General features: G+C 38.9%; 1 protein-coding gene across 2 annotated transcripts; it reads right to left on the bottom strand.

Annotated features, from left to right (window-relative positions):
* Positions 1-7,381: 7,381 nt before the first annotated feature.
* LOC116313895 (mucin-2-like) lies at positions 7,382-15,631 on the bottom strand. Of its 2 annotated transcripts, XM_039609534.1 has the most exons (7): positions 15,527-15,631; positions 15,210-15,269; positions 12,005-13,540; positions 9,570-10,999; positions 8,526-8,590; positions 8,287-8,435; positions 7,382-8,195 (listed from the first exon to the last, which is right to left on the bottom strand). In XM_039609534.1, exons 2-7 carry the CDS (start codon positions 15,250-15,252, stop codon positions 8,053-8,055), a joined length of 3,366 nt encoding a protein of 1,121 aa, XP_039465468.1. In that variant the 5' UTR covers positions 15,253-15,269; positions 15,527-15,631; the 3' UTR covers positions 7,382-8,052. The 2 variants fall into 2 exon arrangements, with proteins under 2 accessions (XP_039465468.1, XP_039465467.1); XM_039609533.1 differs by having other exon boundaries at positions 9,570-13,540.
* Between the last annotated feature and the right edge of the window lie 582 nt (positions 15,632-16,213).

Below are 16,213 nucleotides of genomic sequence, written 5' to 3'. Positions count from 1 at the left end.
ATTATTTGTCAACTGACATTTTGTATACTTCTGAATTAATATGAATATTTATGGAGAGAAATTTGTCTCCAAAGAGCTGCAAGTGCATATGATGTAATCCACAAAAGAAAAATAAGATTTACAAATGTGTGCAATGACTTTTTGAACTTTTGAGTACTCACGTGTGTGCTTCAATCCACAATTCACAAACACAAATTAAAAACCTTTCTGTGCATGCAAATGTCTAAAACTATGCATAGCATCTCTCTCGCTCACAATACCTTAGAACGTGCGCACAGATCATACTGCATGCCCACATGGGGTTTTGGGGCAAATTTAACACTCCCAGCATCTCACAGATCCACAAATGTAAGCTGCCCAATGTAACACTGGGACATCCTGGCTCTTCCTACGTTTTCCTTCGTTAAAAATAAAATAAAATAAAATGAACTGAAAAACATAATGATATTAATATTAGCTGAAAAATTTTAAATTTGAAGGTAAATTTAGACACAAGAGCTTCCAATCAAAGAGATCAGTGAGTTTATTAACTGTTAGAAACTAGCTTCTACAAGCTACCACATAAAACTGTGGTTGGGGCTATACTGCTTGATCTAACTAAAGCTATGACAGGGCAAGAGGGGTTCACTCTGGACAGGTCTCCAATCTGATGTAGGCCTAACACAGTGAGACAACCATCCACACATACAGTCAATTTAGAATCGTCAGTTAACGTAACTCCACTAACTGTGGGAGGAAGTTGGAGTACACAGAGAGATCCCACCCAGACATGGGGAGAACACAGGAAGGCCAGATGGGGGATTCAAACTCGGGACTTTCTTGCTGTGATGCAGTAGAGCTAAACAAAAAGTCAAATTTGCTTTACAGTGCTAACAGTTGCCACTTTAAGAGGCCTTTCTTTGTATAGTTTGCATGTTCTCCTTGTAATTGTTGAGTCATCTCCAGGAGATATTTTGGGTTAATTAGTGGTATAGAGCAGCCGTCCCCAACCTTTTTTGCGCCACTGACCAGTTTTAGGTTTAAGAGCCTCAACTCTTGCGGCCCAGTACAAAACGACTCACGGGGGGTGGACCGCTGGTAGTTTGGGGCAGCCATGCTGGACTTGTATATAATTTTGTTTTAGAAAATTACCTCAGAGAGCCACATTTGCATTGTTATGAAACCATTAACATTAGCTCATAACATGTGCTAACACCACTACAGCTGCTAACACTTCTATCTGTCTTGCTAGTCAACACATAACTTAAGAGCTAATGCTTGCTCTGTCTTAATACTGGATCAGTGGTTTTCTTTGTTTTTGATAAAGCATCTCAATTATACATTTTCCCAAAAAGAAAGATGCACCCAGCTTCATTCTTATTAAGCGAACCCTTAATTTTGTTTCCTTGTCTGAGAGACACACTGGATCCTGCTAAAATAAATTCTATTACTTTTTGCCCTCTCCTAGTTTTGTGGCCTCCTCATGGAGTTCTCCACCCATCTCTCCTTTTCTTTTCTAAGCATCAAAAGTCAGACAAAAAGTGTGCTCCCCAACAGTTCTCAGTCAAACATAAAATTGCTGCTATGTATCTCCCAGACCAAATTCACAGCCTTTACATTAAAGAATTTTGCAGATTTAGCAGTAAATGAGCCCCCACTTGTTATGCCTGGCTCGTTCAGGCCATAGTGTCAGGGACCTGGGTCTGAGGGACCTGGGTCGCCCATTATTAGATGGGAGGAGCTGCTGCTGCCTCCTTTTCAGGAGCTTAGCACTTGAAAATGATGGAGCAAAAACAAGTCCATCAACACAACAGTAAAAAGACCAGAGTCTTCACATTAGATTTAATCACAGGAATCTATCTTTATGCACTTCAGGGGTTGGAAAACAACCTTGTGACAGTTACAATGTTCTCCATTTGTCCCATATGTGTTGACCGTTTTTTTGCACATTATGCACATTATTCTGTTTCTAGTTACTTGCTATGTATTGCTATTTGTCAAGTAACATTGTTGCACTAACTATCCCGGGTGTATAAGGAAGTGACTCATTCGCAGGATTTGTGGAGTGTTTTGATGGTGAGAGATAGCAAACCACTGATCATTCTACTGAGAGATATGGAGCCAGTGAGGAAAAGGGGCAGTTCTGTTGTGTGGGAGTATATTGAGTTGATTTTGGTCAATTTTGGTTGAGTTTGTGTTCTGGTTGTTTGTCTTTGTTTTGTGCGTGTTTATTTTATCTGAAAAAATTAAAAACTTAAAATGTCAAAAATCTGCTTTTTATAATATGAATATCATTAAATAAAATTAGGAAGACTTCCATTTGACTCTTTACATTAAATGTAATAAAAATATATTTTATTTTTAAAATAATCTTAAAATGTTATTCTACAAAATGTGCAGCAATTTAATTTGTTTATTCTTTTTAGCTGATAGCTTGTGGGACCCAGGAAGACCATATACCTGCTTCTCTACCAGTTTCTGTGCACTCCAGCCTCTTCTGTTCCATGTGAGGGATTTTTCTTAAAAGCGGGAGGAATTATCCCTATGAAAAGAAACAGACTCGGCCATCGCACAGTGGAACAAATTCCCTTTTTAATAAAAATGAAAAACGGTTACCTTAAATGCATCATGTTTTAAATTTGTAAGTACATTAGCATTTTCCCTTTCCAGCTCACAATCAATTCTACCCCCAGTTCAAAAATATCTATAAGAAAATTGGCCTAATTTAATATTATTTATAAACATACCTGTCCAGCTGTCCAGTGATTAATTGCATAAGTACATGGAGACAGGACCTTACAGCAAAAGCATGCTCCATAATGTGTTGTACATTAACATATGTATATTATATCTTGTATTTATGAACATCAAGACGTCACAAGCAAAAAAAGACCACACCATGGCACATGTTTAAACAAGGAAAGTTTATTGATCAAAATTATTTACTAAACAAGCAAACAATTTTTTCACTCAAAAAAATGCATGTTCAAAGCAACACAATGGTGGCCCAGTATCAAACAGAATTCCACTCTGTAGACTGGGCAATCATAATGGAGCAGTTAATTTTATTTTGTAGATTCAAGCTGCTCTTCATAGTTTTGGCCTCCAGATGTCACCAGAGAGGACCGTGTTGAAAAGCTTCGAGTAATGAACCGTTTTTCAATACAAGCTTCAATGCTTGATGATGTCACATATGACATCAGCAGGTCTAACCAAGTGGAAGGGTTTCTTTTTCCATAGAAATGCTTCCTTTTGTTTTTTTCAAGGTCTGAAGGGGTTTGTTGAATCTTTTTCTTTTTTCGTAAATAGAGCCGTTTAGTTGCGTAAATGTGCCAATTAGAAGTGTGAGGAGGTTTTGTGTCTTTTTTAATCATCAGTGTAGAGTCTTAGATCCCTCAGTTCAAGTGAGTTGTACTGGCTGGGCTAAATGAAGGGAAATTGATGGCCCTATTTAAAGCCAGTCTCTGCCAGATTCAGATGAGAGAGAGAGGTGAGCTGTGTTACCAGATCCATGTACTGTTGAGTTTTGTTAATTGAGTTACTTTAGGGGGAATTTACACATTAAATAGAGTTCATTGTAAATAAATTGCTCACCTCTGGAAACCTGAAATGTCTGCATAGTCTGCTTCCCTACCATCTTCCTTGACGCTCGAGTCTAACTACACCACAAACCTAAATAACCAAAACAATAATATGTGACCTACCTGATATATTCAGGTTGTGAGACGTTATTGCAAAAGTTGCAGGAGTTGACACAACCGAGACCAGTGGATGTTGCTTTTGCCTTTTGTTACAGCTCCTGACCTCAAAGTTCCCTGACCCCCTTTCTCTTTACCCACCTCAACTGTAAAACATCACAGGAGACATTGTAAATTTTGCATACATTTTGTTTTCTTGTGATTGTAACTTATCTTACAGAAATTAAAAGAAATCTCACAGGATACAGATATAGATAATTATAAAACTTTGTATAAATTAGAGAAGTGACAGTGCTGGTTATAGGAAACCTGTGGATCAATTCTTTACACTATTACATATAATTTGTGATATATACTAAGTATGAACTATATGAAGTGAAACCCAATTTATACAATAATTTAGAAATAATGAAGAGTTGTGGATGATTTTCCTAAAAGTTTAAAACAACAATGTGTTTGTTTATTTATTTTTGTCTTTTTTCGTATCCAAAAGCGGAACAGTCTCGAGAACAAGGCAACATCGGATTTTGAAATTGGTATCATAGGTGCATCTACTAAAAATTTTGAATACATTCAAATCTCAGTGACCTTGACCTCAAAGTCAAGGTCAGATGTCAGGTTTTCTGATAATCTTGTGAATGCAATAACTCCAGAAAGAAGTCACCTAGCATTTTCAAACTGATACAATAGGTACATAGAATAGAATGCCTTTATTGTCACTATACAGTTGTATAATGAGATACAGAGCATCTCCTACTCAGTGTAAACATGCTGGGGGGGTTACATCTACTGAAAATCTCAGACAAGGCCTACCACTTTGTGGCAGAGTTGCTGTCGTTCCTAGTTGCTTTTATGTTAGAAGCAACTAGCATGACCACACTGGAATGAGTGACCTGTTCTTTCACAAATATTTGGAGAAACAGTCTGAATACCTAGTTGCTTGATTTTATACACATGTGGCCATGGAAGTGACTGGAACACCTGAAATCAAAAATTTTCATGGGTGAATAAGTAATTGGGTCAAAATAGCGTATCAGATAGGAATAAAAGTGGAAACTGTGCATCCATAGAGCAACAAACCAATGCCAAGCACCAAGGATTTACTTCTTGTCACAATATAGGCTGGGAAAGGTCAAATGCTCTACACAATAAAGCTCTTGCTAGCCCCAATATCTTGAAATTTTTTTAGCATGTATCTTTTCCTTTCCATCCAAAGATATAAGACTCATATGAGACAAAAGGTGCATGCATCTCATTAATACAAGTAGGTGACTATATATTTTTGACAGTAGAACAGTTGACTTCCCATACACAGAGGAATCTACAGATATGCAGGTAAGCTTCATTATACTGTGTTGTGGGGTGTTTTTCTCTTTCAGTAGTCACACAGAGTTAACTCTCATTTACTAAGGGAAGCCTAATTATTGGACATTCTTCTTTGTCTCTTGTTCAGTGTCTCTTGTTTTTACAGCAGTGGCAGATTTTAGTATCATCAAACTTTCCAGTCATACCCAGAACATCTCACAGCACTGAGTAGACTCACAAGACCCCTGGAGATCTATTACATCTACACCTAAAATTCTCCCTTTGTTTCCTTTCTGGGTTCTGGGTCCTCATCATGTGTCCGAAAATATTAATTGTCCATAACAGCAGTTTCAGGAGCTGTCTTCACCATAATTTCTTTAATATATGTAAACAAGTGAGTAGGCAGAGTCCCCATGGAGCATGGACAACACAGAGAAAAAAAAACAACCTTGGGTGGAAAAGAGCAATAAAAAGCAGTTACTGCTTATGAACGTCCTGTTACTACCTGTCAGGAAACTCAACAATGCTCCAGCCAGACAGAAAAAGATGCAGCTATCCAGCCAAAACCATCGCCACTGCTGTATAATGAATAACAAATTTATTAATTATAAACTGAAAAAACCCCAAAAGAACAAGACTAACGTCTTCTTATCAGAGTCAATCACAGAAGTCCACCTTTATACAGTATAGGTGATGAAAACCAGTCATGATGTCTTTGCGTATATCTTGGTGAATTCAGCTGGCTAAATCAACAAAGAGCAGTAGCACAGGTCAGATGGTCAGGGCTGAGCTGAGCAGCATGGAACTGAAAAGCTACCAGTCATGGTCCCCGTGCCTCTTCAGCTGACTCATGATGGCCACAGGTTTTGTTTTGTTTTTTGATCTCTCTCTCACTCCCTCCTGCTTGCCTGGGCGAAGCTCATTGTGGGCTCTCACTCTTGGCCCACACACCTTGAACCTCCCGTGTTTGTGCTCTGATCTCTCTACTAGAAAACTTCCTCTGTGTATTTAGCCTGTTGGATCTGATCATGCTCTCTGTGTATAGATTTCCCCAGAACTGGTGGTGGACCCTCCCCTGTGATCCCTGAGTTTGGCAGCTTTATTGGAAATTAGGTTGAAAGTTGCTGAAGAGGAATGTGTGACCAGAAGAGGGGCGGCGGTGATTGTGCTTAAGAGGAGAGTGTGTGTGTGGATTCCCTCCCCTCTTACCCCTGGACCCCAGCCCCACTCACTGTATATATTTATAGCACAGTGGTTTCATGTTTTGTAAATAAACTGTCACCTTTTGCTTGCCAAAACTTTGTCTGTACGCAAGTCCATCGGTTAGCAATGACACTACCAAGCTAAAACACTATAACTCAAACATGCACTCTTCCATAACGCTGCCTGTGTGCCTGGTCCTTTGTATCTCAGCATGAAAGACCATTTGGCCATTTGACCGGAGTGCACAGGGCAGTGCTGTTATGCGCCATATTTTTTTTTCCTTTTTTTGTTACTGTGGTAAAATGGATTATTGTCTGAAGGCCAAGAAAAATTCCCAACAGATTTGCTTTCCAGAGTGGAACTTTTGCTATACTGGTCCATTTGATTGTCATAGTTTATTTGGTCTTTATTATTTATTTTTACTTTAAGTTATTATAATCAGAACTGGGCTCTGGGGTGAGAAAGCGAAATAATAAGAAAAGAGAAGTTGGGAAGAGTTAACAGAAGCAGAGAGAAAGAAAAATAGAGGAGAAGAGGGATAGAGGGAAAAGACACTGAAAATCAGCTTCACCGGCTGCTGAAAAAAGAAACAAGCAAAAGGAAAATAGCACATTAATGAAACTACAGCAACAACCAACATAAGCATAGATAACAGAAAATGATAAATACTGAATATTACTGAGCAGTACACAAGACTGACAACGCATGAAATATACGAACAGACACATATACAAATACTCAGCACTCGCCCAATGTGGAGACAAACAGAAATGAACACTGTACACACACTCACTCCCCAAACATACTGTGTACCCTCAGGTCCAGGTACTATCACCCCCAGAGGGGCAATCCACCCCCACACCCAGGAAATATTGCCCTTTTCCCAGGGGTGGAGAGACAAGCAGACAGCCCCTGGTCCAGCAGCAGCAGGGAGGCCCAGCATTCCAGATTCCGACCAGACGGCCAACTCCTCCTCCCAGGGAGGAGGAATAGAGGTGTGAAAACCCAATACCTCTCTCCGCCTGCCATATGTGGTGTTGTCGCAAACACAGGAGTGGCATGGTGCTTTCGCCCAGAAAAATACAAAATGCAGTTTGAGAACAGGAGCTTTCATGAAAGCTCAAGCAATTTTGAACAAAGGTCCTTGAACCCATTTCTCTTTACCCAGCTAAATTGCAAAACATCACAGGAGACAGTTTAAATTTCTCATAGATTCTGTATTGTGGCCATTGTGACTTTCTTACATAAAATGTAACAATTGAAAGACATGTCACAGAATATAAATCTTATTATAAATATACAATTATATAAAGAAGAAAAGTGCCAGTGCTGTGTTGGGGGGAGACGTGTAGATCTACTATTTACACTGTTATTATACCCACAACATATAATTTACAAGCATTTGGAAATTATAAAAAAGAGCTGTTGTTTCTATATATCTTTTCATGTTTAGTCTTTTTTCTAAATGAAAGAATAACAGTTAACAGAAATGTGGGCAGAGACACGCTTACAAGCAGGAAGGTCTCTGTAGGGTCTTTATCTTAACATTACAATATAACGTACCTTGAGATGACTGTTAGTGTGTTTTAGTTTCATATAAATAAAACTGAATTGAACAGCATAAACTACCAATCCTCTAAGATACAGAAGCACCTATATATTTTGTCCCTGTATCCTTAAGTCAGATTTTGTATTTATGATTCAATTAACAGGCTGCATTAAAGAAGTCTGTGTCATTTTGTTCATTTCAGGGTACCAAATCAAATCCATAACAAATCTATTCTTTCTCAATTAAATAATAATAAATAAAGAGTTGCAGTAAAAGAGATCATTTTCTGCTTGCCATTCATATGGAATAGCACAGATGCTATTGCTGGCTTGATAGAAGCCATAATAGCAGCATCAGGGGGAAAACAGTGCTGGAATTAATCTTGTGGCATACTCCACATGAAGCTGAAGTTGCAGTAGATGTAGTAGTTGGTACAACAGTTGTAGTAGTTGATGCAGCAGCTGTGGTAGAAAAAATTCACAAAACATTTTTAACCAAGTCACTCTAAAACATTTGAGACTTTTTGATCAAACATCATGAAATGTTACTTACGTGTGTCACTGACTTTGATGGAGGCCAATTCAATGTCAAAGTTTGTAACGTTTGGGGCTGTATTGATCAAAACATTTCTAATCTCAGTGTTGTTTGGTGCAGATGAGTTTACAAACTGAAGTTCCATGTTGTTTATGACTGATCCTTGACTGTAAATGCAGAGACAAAAATTACGGTTTAGAATATTTAGGGCTTTAGGTCAGTGCTCTTAATGTTATATGTCAAAATACTGAAATTACCTGAAGCTCAGAACATTCAAGGCAACAAATGATGAACCGAATGCGTTTTTGTAAACAGGTTCTAGCTGAGGACACAAAGGAGATTTAATTTCATTTCATTTCATTTTGTTACACACATTAAAACTATGTTTCTATTATATGTGACAAATTGTACAGTAAAATATGACAGGAGACTAATGAGCAACTGACCCCTACAGCGAGTAGCTATAGTGGCTCAGTCCAAAGATTGGCTTGCTATATTAATTTGACACTCTACCTGTTGCCCAATAGTTTAACATGTCTCCTTAGAGCAGAGATAGGCAATTCATATTTCACAAGGAGCCACATGAGAATATAGATTCAAACCCAAGACTGTCCTGCTGTGAGGCAGCAGTGATAACTACCATGCCATTGTGCTGCCCTTTCCAAATAAACATTGAAAACAAAATATTTTGTTGGAAAAAAATTCACAGATTTTAAATTTAAGTAGTTTAATAACTTCATTGGGTTTTTAAGTGTTTTAGCCATCTTCTAGTGAGAAAAATGTATTGTGTTTTGTCTTGAATAAGTGCTGTAAAGTTGTGAAAGACAGTTGACAAGAGAGTGAAAAAAGAGAATCTGTATCTGGATTTCTTTAACTACATCACTGAGAATGTTTGTTCAAATATGATGGTAGATTCAGTGAGAACCAATGTTTTAATAGCTTTTCTGCTTTTAGAGAAGAATAAAAATCCATCAATAATACTGACTTCAAGAGCTCTGCCAGCAGTAAAACAGACTGCAGTTCAATAAATCAATGAGCTGAACATTACTGGATGAATAAAAGTTGATTTAAAAAAAGGTACTGTTACTTTTAGAGCTTTGCTAGGCTCCCCACTTGACTGGTTATGATCCTTAAACACTGCATTCTTTCTAATTTCCAAAATCAACGCACACATCTTTTCCTCTTAATTCAGTGAGAAATGCTTAGAACTCCACATAAAACCCGGCAAAGAACTTCACATTCTGCATCAACTTTTAAAAAATGGCTATTTACCAAGATTTTTAAGAAAGGGAAAGACTTACCTGTCTCTTTATTAATGAAGATCGATTCTTAAAAGCTTCAGATGATGAATCCAACAAGTCCTTTGTAAAAGTGCTCTGAATGGATCTGAAAACAACAAATCTAGTTGCCAGGGATCTGGCGGTTGTGGCTACAGATGTGGTTGTTGTTGCTGTTGTTGTACTTATTGAACTGAGAGTGGAAGTTGTTGAAGCTGCTGTGATAGTTATTGGAGCAATTGTGGTAAGAGCTGGACCTGTTGTCGTGGTTGCTGTAGCAGCTGTATTAGTTGCAGATGAGATTATTATTGGAGTTGCAGTGGTGATTGTTTGAGCAGATGTTGTTGTTGCAGATGTTCTGGTGGTTGGACCAGCTGTTGTAGATGTTGTAGCTGGTGTAGTCATTGTTGTAGATGCTGTAGTAGTTGCTGTAGCTGGTGTGGTAGTAGCTGAAGTTGCTGTGGTGGTTTGAGATGCTATAGAAGTTTTTGGTACTGCTGTGGTAGCTATTATAGCTGGTGTAGTAGTGGTTGTTGGAGTTGATGTTGTAGTAGTTGCAGCTGCTGTAGTGGTGTTTACAGCTGATGTTGTCGATGATGTAGCTGGCATGGTAGCAGTTGTAGCTGCTGGAGTTGTTTGAGCCGCTGTAGTAGTTGTTGGTGCAGCTGTGGTACTTGTTGTTGCTGCTGTGGTGGTTGTCACAGCTGAGGTGGTCGATGTTGTCACTGGTGTGGTAGCAGTTGTAGCTGCAGTAGTGGTCTGAGATGCTGTACTAGTTGTTGGTGTTGCTGTAGTAGTTATTGTAGCTGCTGAGGTAGTAGTTGTTGGAGCTGATGTTGTAGTAGTTGCAGTTGCTGCGGTGGTTGTTGGAGCTGATGTTGTCGATGCTGTAGCTGGTGTGGTAGCAGTTGTAGCTACTGTAGTGGTTTGAGCTGCTGTAGCAGGTGTTGGTGCTGCTGTCATGGTAGTTGTTGAAGCTGATGTTGTGGTAGTTGCAGATGCTGTGGTGGTGTTTACAGCTGATGTTGTCGATGTTGTACCTGGCGTGGTAGCAGTTGCAGCTGCTGTAGTGGTTTGAGCTGCTGTAGTAGTTGTTAAAGCTGATGTTGTAGTAGTTGCAGCGGCTGTGGTGGTTGTTGGAGCTGATGTTGTCGATGTTGTAACTGGTGGGGTAGCAGTTGTAGCTGCTGTAGTGGTTTGAGTTGCTATTGTAGTTGTTAGAGCTGCTGTGGTTGTTGTTGTAGCTGCTGTTGTAGTCGTTGGTGCCGCTGTGGTAGTTGTTGGAGCTCCTGTTGTAGTAGTTTCAGATGCTGTGGTGGTTGTTACATCTGATGTTGTCAATGTTGTACCTGGCGTGGTAGCAGTTGTAGCTGCTGTAGTAGTTGTTGGAACTGATGTTGTGGTAGTTTCAGCTGCTGCTGCGGTTGTTACATCTAATGTTGTCGATGTTGTACCTGGTGTGGTAGCAGTTGTAGCTGCTGTAGTGGTTTGAGCTGCTGTAGTAGTTGTTAGAGCTGCTGTTGTAGTAGTTTCAGATGCTGTGGTGGTTGTTACATCTGATGTTGTCAATGTTGTACCTGGCGTGGTAACGGTTGTAGCTGCTGTAGTGGTTTGAGCTGCTGCAGTAGTTGTTAGAGCTGCTGTTGTAGTAGTTTCAGCAGCTGTGGTGGTTGTTACATCTGATGTTGTCGATGTTGTAATTGGCGTGGTAGCAGTTGTAGCTGCTGTAGTGGTTTGAACTGCTGTAGTAGTTGTTGGAACTGATGTTGTAGTAGTTTCAGCAGCTGTGGTGGTTGTTACATCTGATGTTGTCAATGTTGTACCTGGCGTGGTAACGGTTGCAGCTGCTGTAGTGGTTTGAGCTGCTGTAGTAGTTGTTGGAGCTGATGTTGTAGTAGTTGGAGCTGCTGCGGTGGTTGTTACATCTGATGTTGTCGATGTTGTACCTGGCGTGGTAGCAGTTGTAGCTGCTGTAGTGGTTTGAGCTGCTGTAGTTGTTGTTAGAGCTGATGTTGTAGTAGTTTCAGATGCTGTGGTGGTTGTTGTAGCTGGTGTTGCAGTAGTTCCAGATGCTGTGGTGGTTGTTACAGTTGATGTTGTCGATGTTGTACCTGGCGTGGTAGCAGTTGTAGCTGCTGTAGTGGTTTGAGTTGCTGTTGTAGTTGTTTGAGCTGCTGTGGTTGTTGTTGTAGCTGCTGTTGTAGTTAGAGCTGCTGTGGTTGTTGTTGTAGCTGCTGTTGTAGTTGTTTGTGCCGCTGTGGTAGTTGTTGGAGCTGCTGTTGTAGTAGTTTCAGATGCTGTGGTGGTTGTTACATCTGATGTTGTCAATGTTGTACCTGGTGTGGTAACGGTTGTTGCTGCTGTAGTGGTTTGAGCTGCTGTAGTAGTTGTTGGAACTGATGTTGTGGTAGTTTCAGCTGCTGCGGTGGTTGTTACATCTAATGTTGTCAATGTTGTACCTGGTGTGGTAGCAGTTGTAGCTGCTGTAGTGGTTTGAGCTGCTGTAGTAGTTGTTGGAGCTGATGTTGTAGTAGTTGCAGCTGCTGTGGTGGTTGTTACATCTGATGTTGTCGATGTTGTAACTGGTGTGGTAGCAGTTGTAGCTGCTGTAGTGGTTTGAGCTGCTGTAGTGGTTGTTGGTGCCGCTGTGGTACTTGTTGTGGCTGCCGTAGTGGTTGTTGTAACTAGTGTTGCAGTAGTTGTAGCGGCTGTGGTGGTTGTTGGAGCTGCTGTAGTGGTTTGAGCTGCTGTAGTAGTTGAAGCTGCTGCGGTGGTTGTTACATCTGATGTTGTCGATGTTGTACCTGGCGTGGTTTGAGCTGCTGTAGTAGTTGTTAGAGCTGCTGTTGTAGTAGTTTCAGATGCTGTGGTGGTTGTTGTAGCTGGTGTTGAAGTAGTTCCAGCGGCTGTCGTGGTTGTTACAGTTGATGTTGTCGATGTTGTACCTGGCGTGGTAGCAGTTGTAGCTTCTGTAGTGGTTTGAGTTGCTGTTGTAGTTGTTAGAGCTGCTGTGGTTGTTGTTGTAGCTGCTGTTGTAGTTGTTTGTGTCGCTGTGGTAGTTGTTGGAGCTGCTGTTGTAGTAGTTTCAGATGCTGTGGTGGTTGTTACATCTGATGTTGTCAATGTTGTACCTGGTGTGGTAACGGTTGTTGCTGCTGTAGTGGTTTGAGCTGCTGTAGTAGTTGTTGGAACTGATGTTGTGGTAGTTTCAGCTGCTGCGGTGGTTGTTACATCTAATGTTGTCGATGTTGTACCTGGTGTGGTAGCAGTTGTAGCTGCTGTAGTGGTTTGAGCTGCTGTAGTAGTTGTTAGAGCGGCTGTTGTAGTAGTTTCAGATGCTGTGGTGGTTGTTACATCTGATGTTGTCAATGTTGTACCTGGCGTGGTAGCAGTTGTAGCTGCTGTAGTGGTTTGAGCTGCTGTAGTAGTTGTTGGAGCTGATGTTGTAGTAGTTGCAGCTGCTGTGGTGGTTGTTACATCTGATGTTGTCAATGTTGTAACTGGTGTGGTAGCAGTTGTAGCTGCTGTAGTGGTTTGAGCTGCTGTAGTGGTTGTTGGTGCCGCTGTGGTACTTGTTGTAGCTGCCGTAGTGGTTGTTGTAACTAGTGTTGCAGTAGTTGCAGCGGCTGTGGTGGTTGTTGGAGCTGCTGTAGTGGTTTGAGCTGCTGCAGTAGTTGTTGGAACTGATGTTGTAGTAGTTTCAGCAGCTGTGGTGGTTGTTACATCTGATGTTGTCGATGTTGTACCTGGCGTGGTAGCAGTTGTAGCTTCTGTAGTGGTTTGAGTTGCTGTTGTAGTTGTTAGAGCTCCTGTGGTAGTTGTTGTAGCTGCTGTTGTAGTTGTTGGTGCCGCTGTGGTAGTTGTTGGAGCTGATACTGTCGTCGTTGGTGCTGCAGTTGTTTGAGTTGCTGTAGTAGTTGTTGGTTCTGATGTTGGAGTAGTTGTAGCTGTTGTGGTGGTTGTGTTTTGTCCCATCGTTATTGGAGTTTGCATTGCTGTGATTTTTAAATAACATTATAGACAATGATCATTATGTATACATAGATGTAGCATGTAGTTATGGTTTTTGAAATGTAAACATATAAAATAAATATTAATATGATGTTGTTACGACAAACATAAACCATATGAATCTCTACCGTCCATCTCTACCTTAAAACAAGTTCAGTGTCATCAATCCAATGCTCCAACAGTTTACCCAATTTTTTCAGCTTTTTATGTTTTTGATATAAATTGCAATTAATCTAAAATGATCTCCCCCAAATTATTTTGTTTTCCATATGTGCTTATAATCCTTTAGGTTTTGTTAAAAGACATTGCATTCATCTATATATTTAATAAAATTTAATAAAACTGTTTGTCCTTTGAGTCTTTCTTTTATATGTAATTGTTTGCTACCCATGTGTGTCTGAAATGGCATGATTAGCCAGTATTTAAGCTTGCTGGTTTTTTTTCTTGCTTTTTAGCTCAATTTTTCAATGTTTGTTCCCTTTTTTCTGAGTGGTTGTTTTATATGCAGCAGATTAAAAAAAGATTCATAAAGAAGAAAATAAATGAGGAAAACTTAATAAAGTGAAGTTTGGGTGAACTTTTAAGGATCATATCCCCATGTGACACACATGGCTGTCAAAAATGAATTATAGCATTTGAAAGGTCTCACTTCTATTCACATTGTGATAGAGGTCAGTCTTTACCTGTTTATCCTTCTGTGTCAAACAGTCTTCTAATATAATTATTTTTGACAATGACAATGATATTATTTCTCATGTTATAAATATTTGTATTCTCATTCTAGTTATGAGGGCTCAAATATTGGACAAGAATATCATTTATTAACAAGTGCAAAATTCCAGCCTAATCTTTTCATTTCAAGTTCTGGTAAGTCCAATAGTTTCAAAGGTCATTTTTGCATTGTTTCTTTGAATATGTTAAGGCTGTATAAAAGCTGATTATGATATGACCTTTTAACCTTTTTCAGAAGTGAATGATTTTAAATGGAATGCCCCATGTGTGCTGTGAGATTGATTATGAGAAATATTTATCTTGAGTCTCGCTGTTACAAATATTAAATGAATGTAAGACATCATTGGATATGGTTGTTTGACTAAAGTATAGGATACAAGATTTCAGTCTAAAAAGGGAAATTGTGCATTTAAACTAAAAACATGAGATTTGCAAGAAAACCTGATGAGATGGAATTTTTAAAACATTTCTCCTGGCTTCAATGAGTAAAAATCTATAAGAAACACTCTAAAAATCTTATGCAGTTTTTCAGTTGCAGACCTGTGTAATCACATGCTTCAGAGCTAAGAGAGAAAGATTCAGAGAGAAACTACAGTTTTTTTTTCTTTAAAGCAAAAACTGTCAAAAGGCATGTAAATCGCCCTCATCTCAGCTATACCAAACCCAAAAATTTACTAAACCCACTTTTTGAAGACATCTTACTAAGTAGAACTTACCTAGATTTACTTAATGCACTCAAGTGCCTAACCATAAAAAGTACTATAAAAAAGTACTATAAAATTCAACTTTAATGCAGTCTACATGTTGTCTGTAGCAATTATTTATGAGGTATGCCTTGTTGTGATAAGGCAGTTCATAATTCTTTCTGTTTTATTCTTTTATTTATCTTATCTACAATAAGTTTAGCACCACTTAGCTCACCTGTTAGAAGCAAGAACGTTGATATTATCAGTCCAACGCCCATTGTTTAATCAGTTAAATCTGTAAAAGAGACACATGTCAAGTCTATATGTATTAAAAAGACAAAAAACAAAACACTAGTTAAGAAGTAAAATAGAATTTCACAAAAATGCAAGACTCTTTTTATTATATACTGTACTCATCATTTTACATCTTAATGAAAAAATATGAATCCAAATTTTTAAACAATATAGATAAAATAATTACTTTGTTTAACAAGCTAAAATACAAAATAGTCATATTAACAGTAAATACAATATATGTTTCGTTGCACTTACCAAAACTGAGATCAGATGAAAAATGTATCAATTCTCCTTTTATTCTTCTGAATATGCTTCCCAAATTTCTTTTGTCTTACAACAGTGCAATTCACAACTCTTTGCTCTTTAACTCTTTTAATCATATGTTCACACCTCTCGTGGCCTTATATATTTCAGAAGCATGAGGGCTAATGACGTATGTGAGAGATGATAGACGAGGTTGTGACATCTTGATGATGAAGAATGTTACGTCACAGGATTCACAAGTTTCTCAACTGTCATCCTTACAGTTTCTTGCCTCAGGATAACAGCCTCTCCCTTTTTTTTCCTTGAGACATAAGTTACTCATTGATTTAATGGCAGACAAACAAATAGATTTCTACTGAGGTAAAAAGGAGTTGCTGGAAAAACAGCATATGTAACATGATCAAAACCATTTTTCTACGTGACTGTAAAGTTACGAAGTCAGTACCATCTAGTGCAAAATTACAATATGTAACAAATGGGACATCTGGGACACAAAAGAATTAAAAGGTATATGTAAAAGCAGAATAAGATCCAGCTCAGTATTTACTGGGGCTGCCAACTCTGAACAAATTTCCAGATAAAAGCAAATATAAACTACTATGTAAATTATTGTTCTTGGCAAGAAAATGTATTCTTTTTAATTGGATCAATGAAAAACCAACAACAATAACTCAGTGT

This window comes from Oreochromis aureus, linkage group 3, assembly GCF_013358895.1.
Source record: "Oreochromis aureus strain Israel breed Guangdong linkage group 3, ZZ_aureus, whole genome shotgun sequence".
In the NCBI taxonomy this organism is placed as follows: Eukaryota; Metazoa; Chordata; class Actinopteri; order Cichliformes; family Cichlidae; genus Oreochromis; species Oreochromis aureus.
The sequence above is the reverse complement of the archived record's forward strand: the minus strand, read 5'-3'. Positions and strand labels throughout refer to the sequence as shown.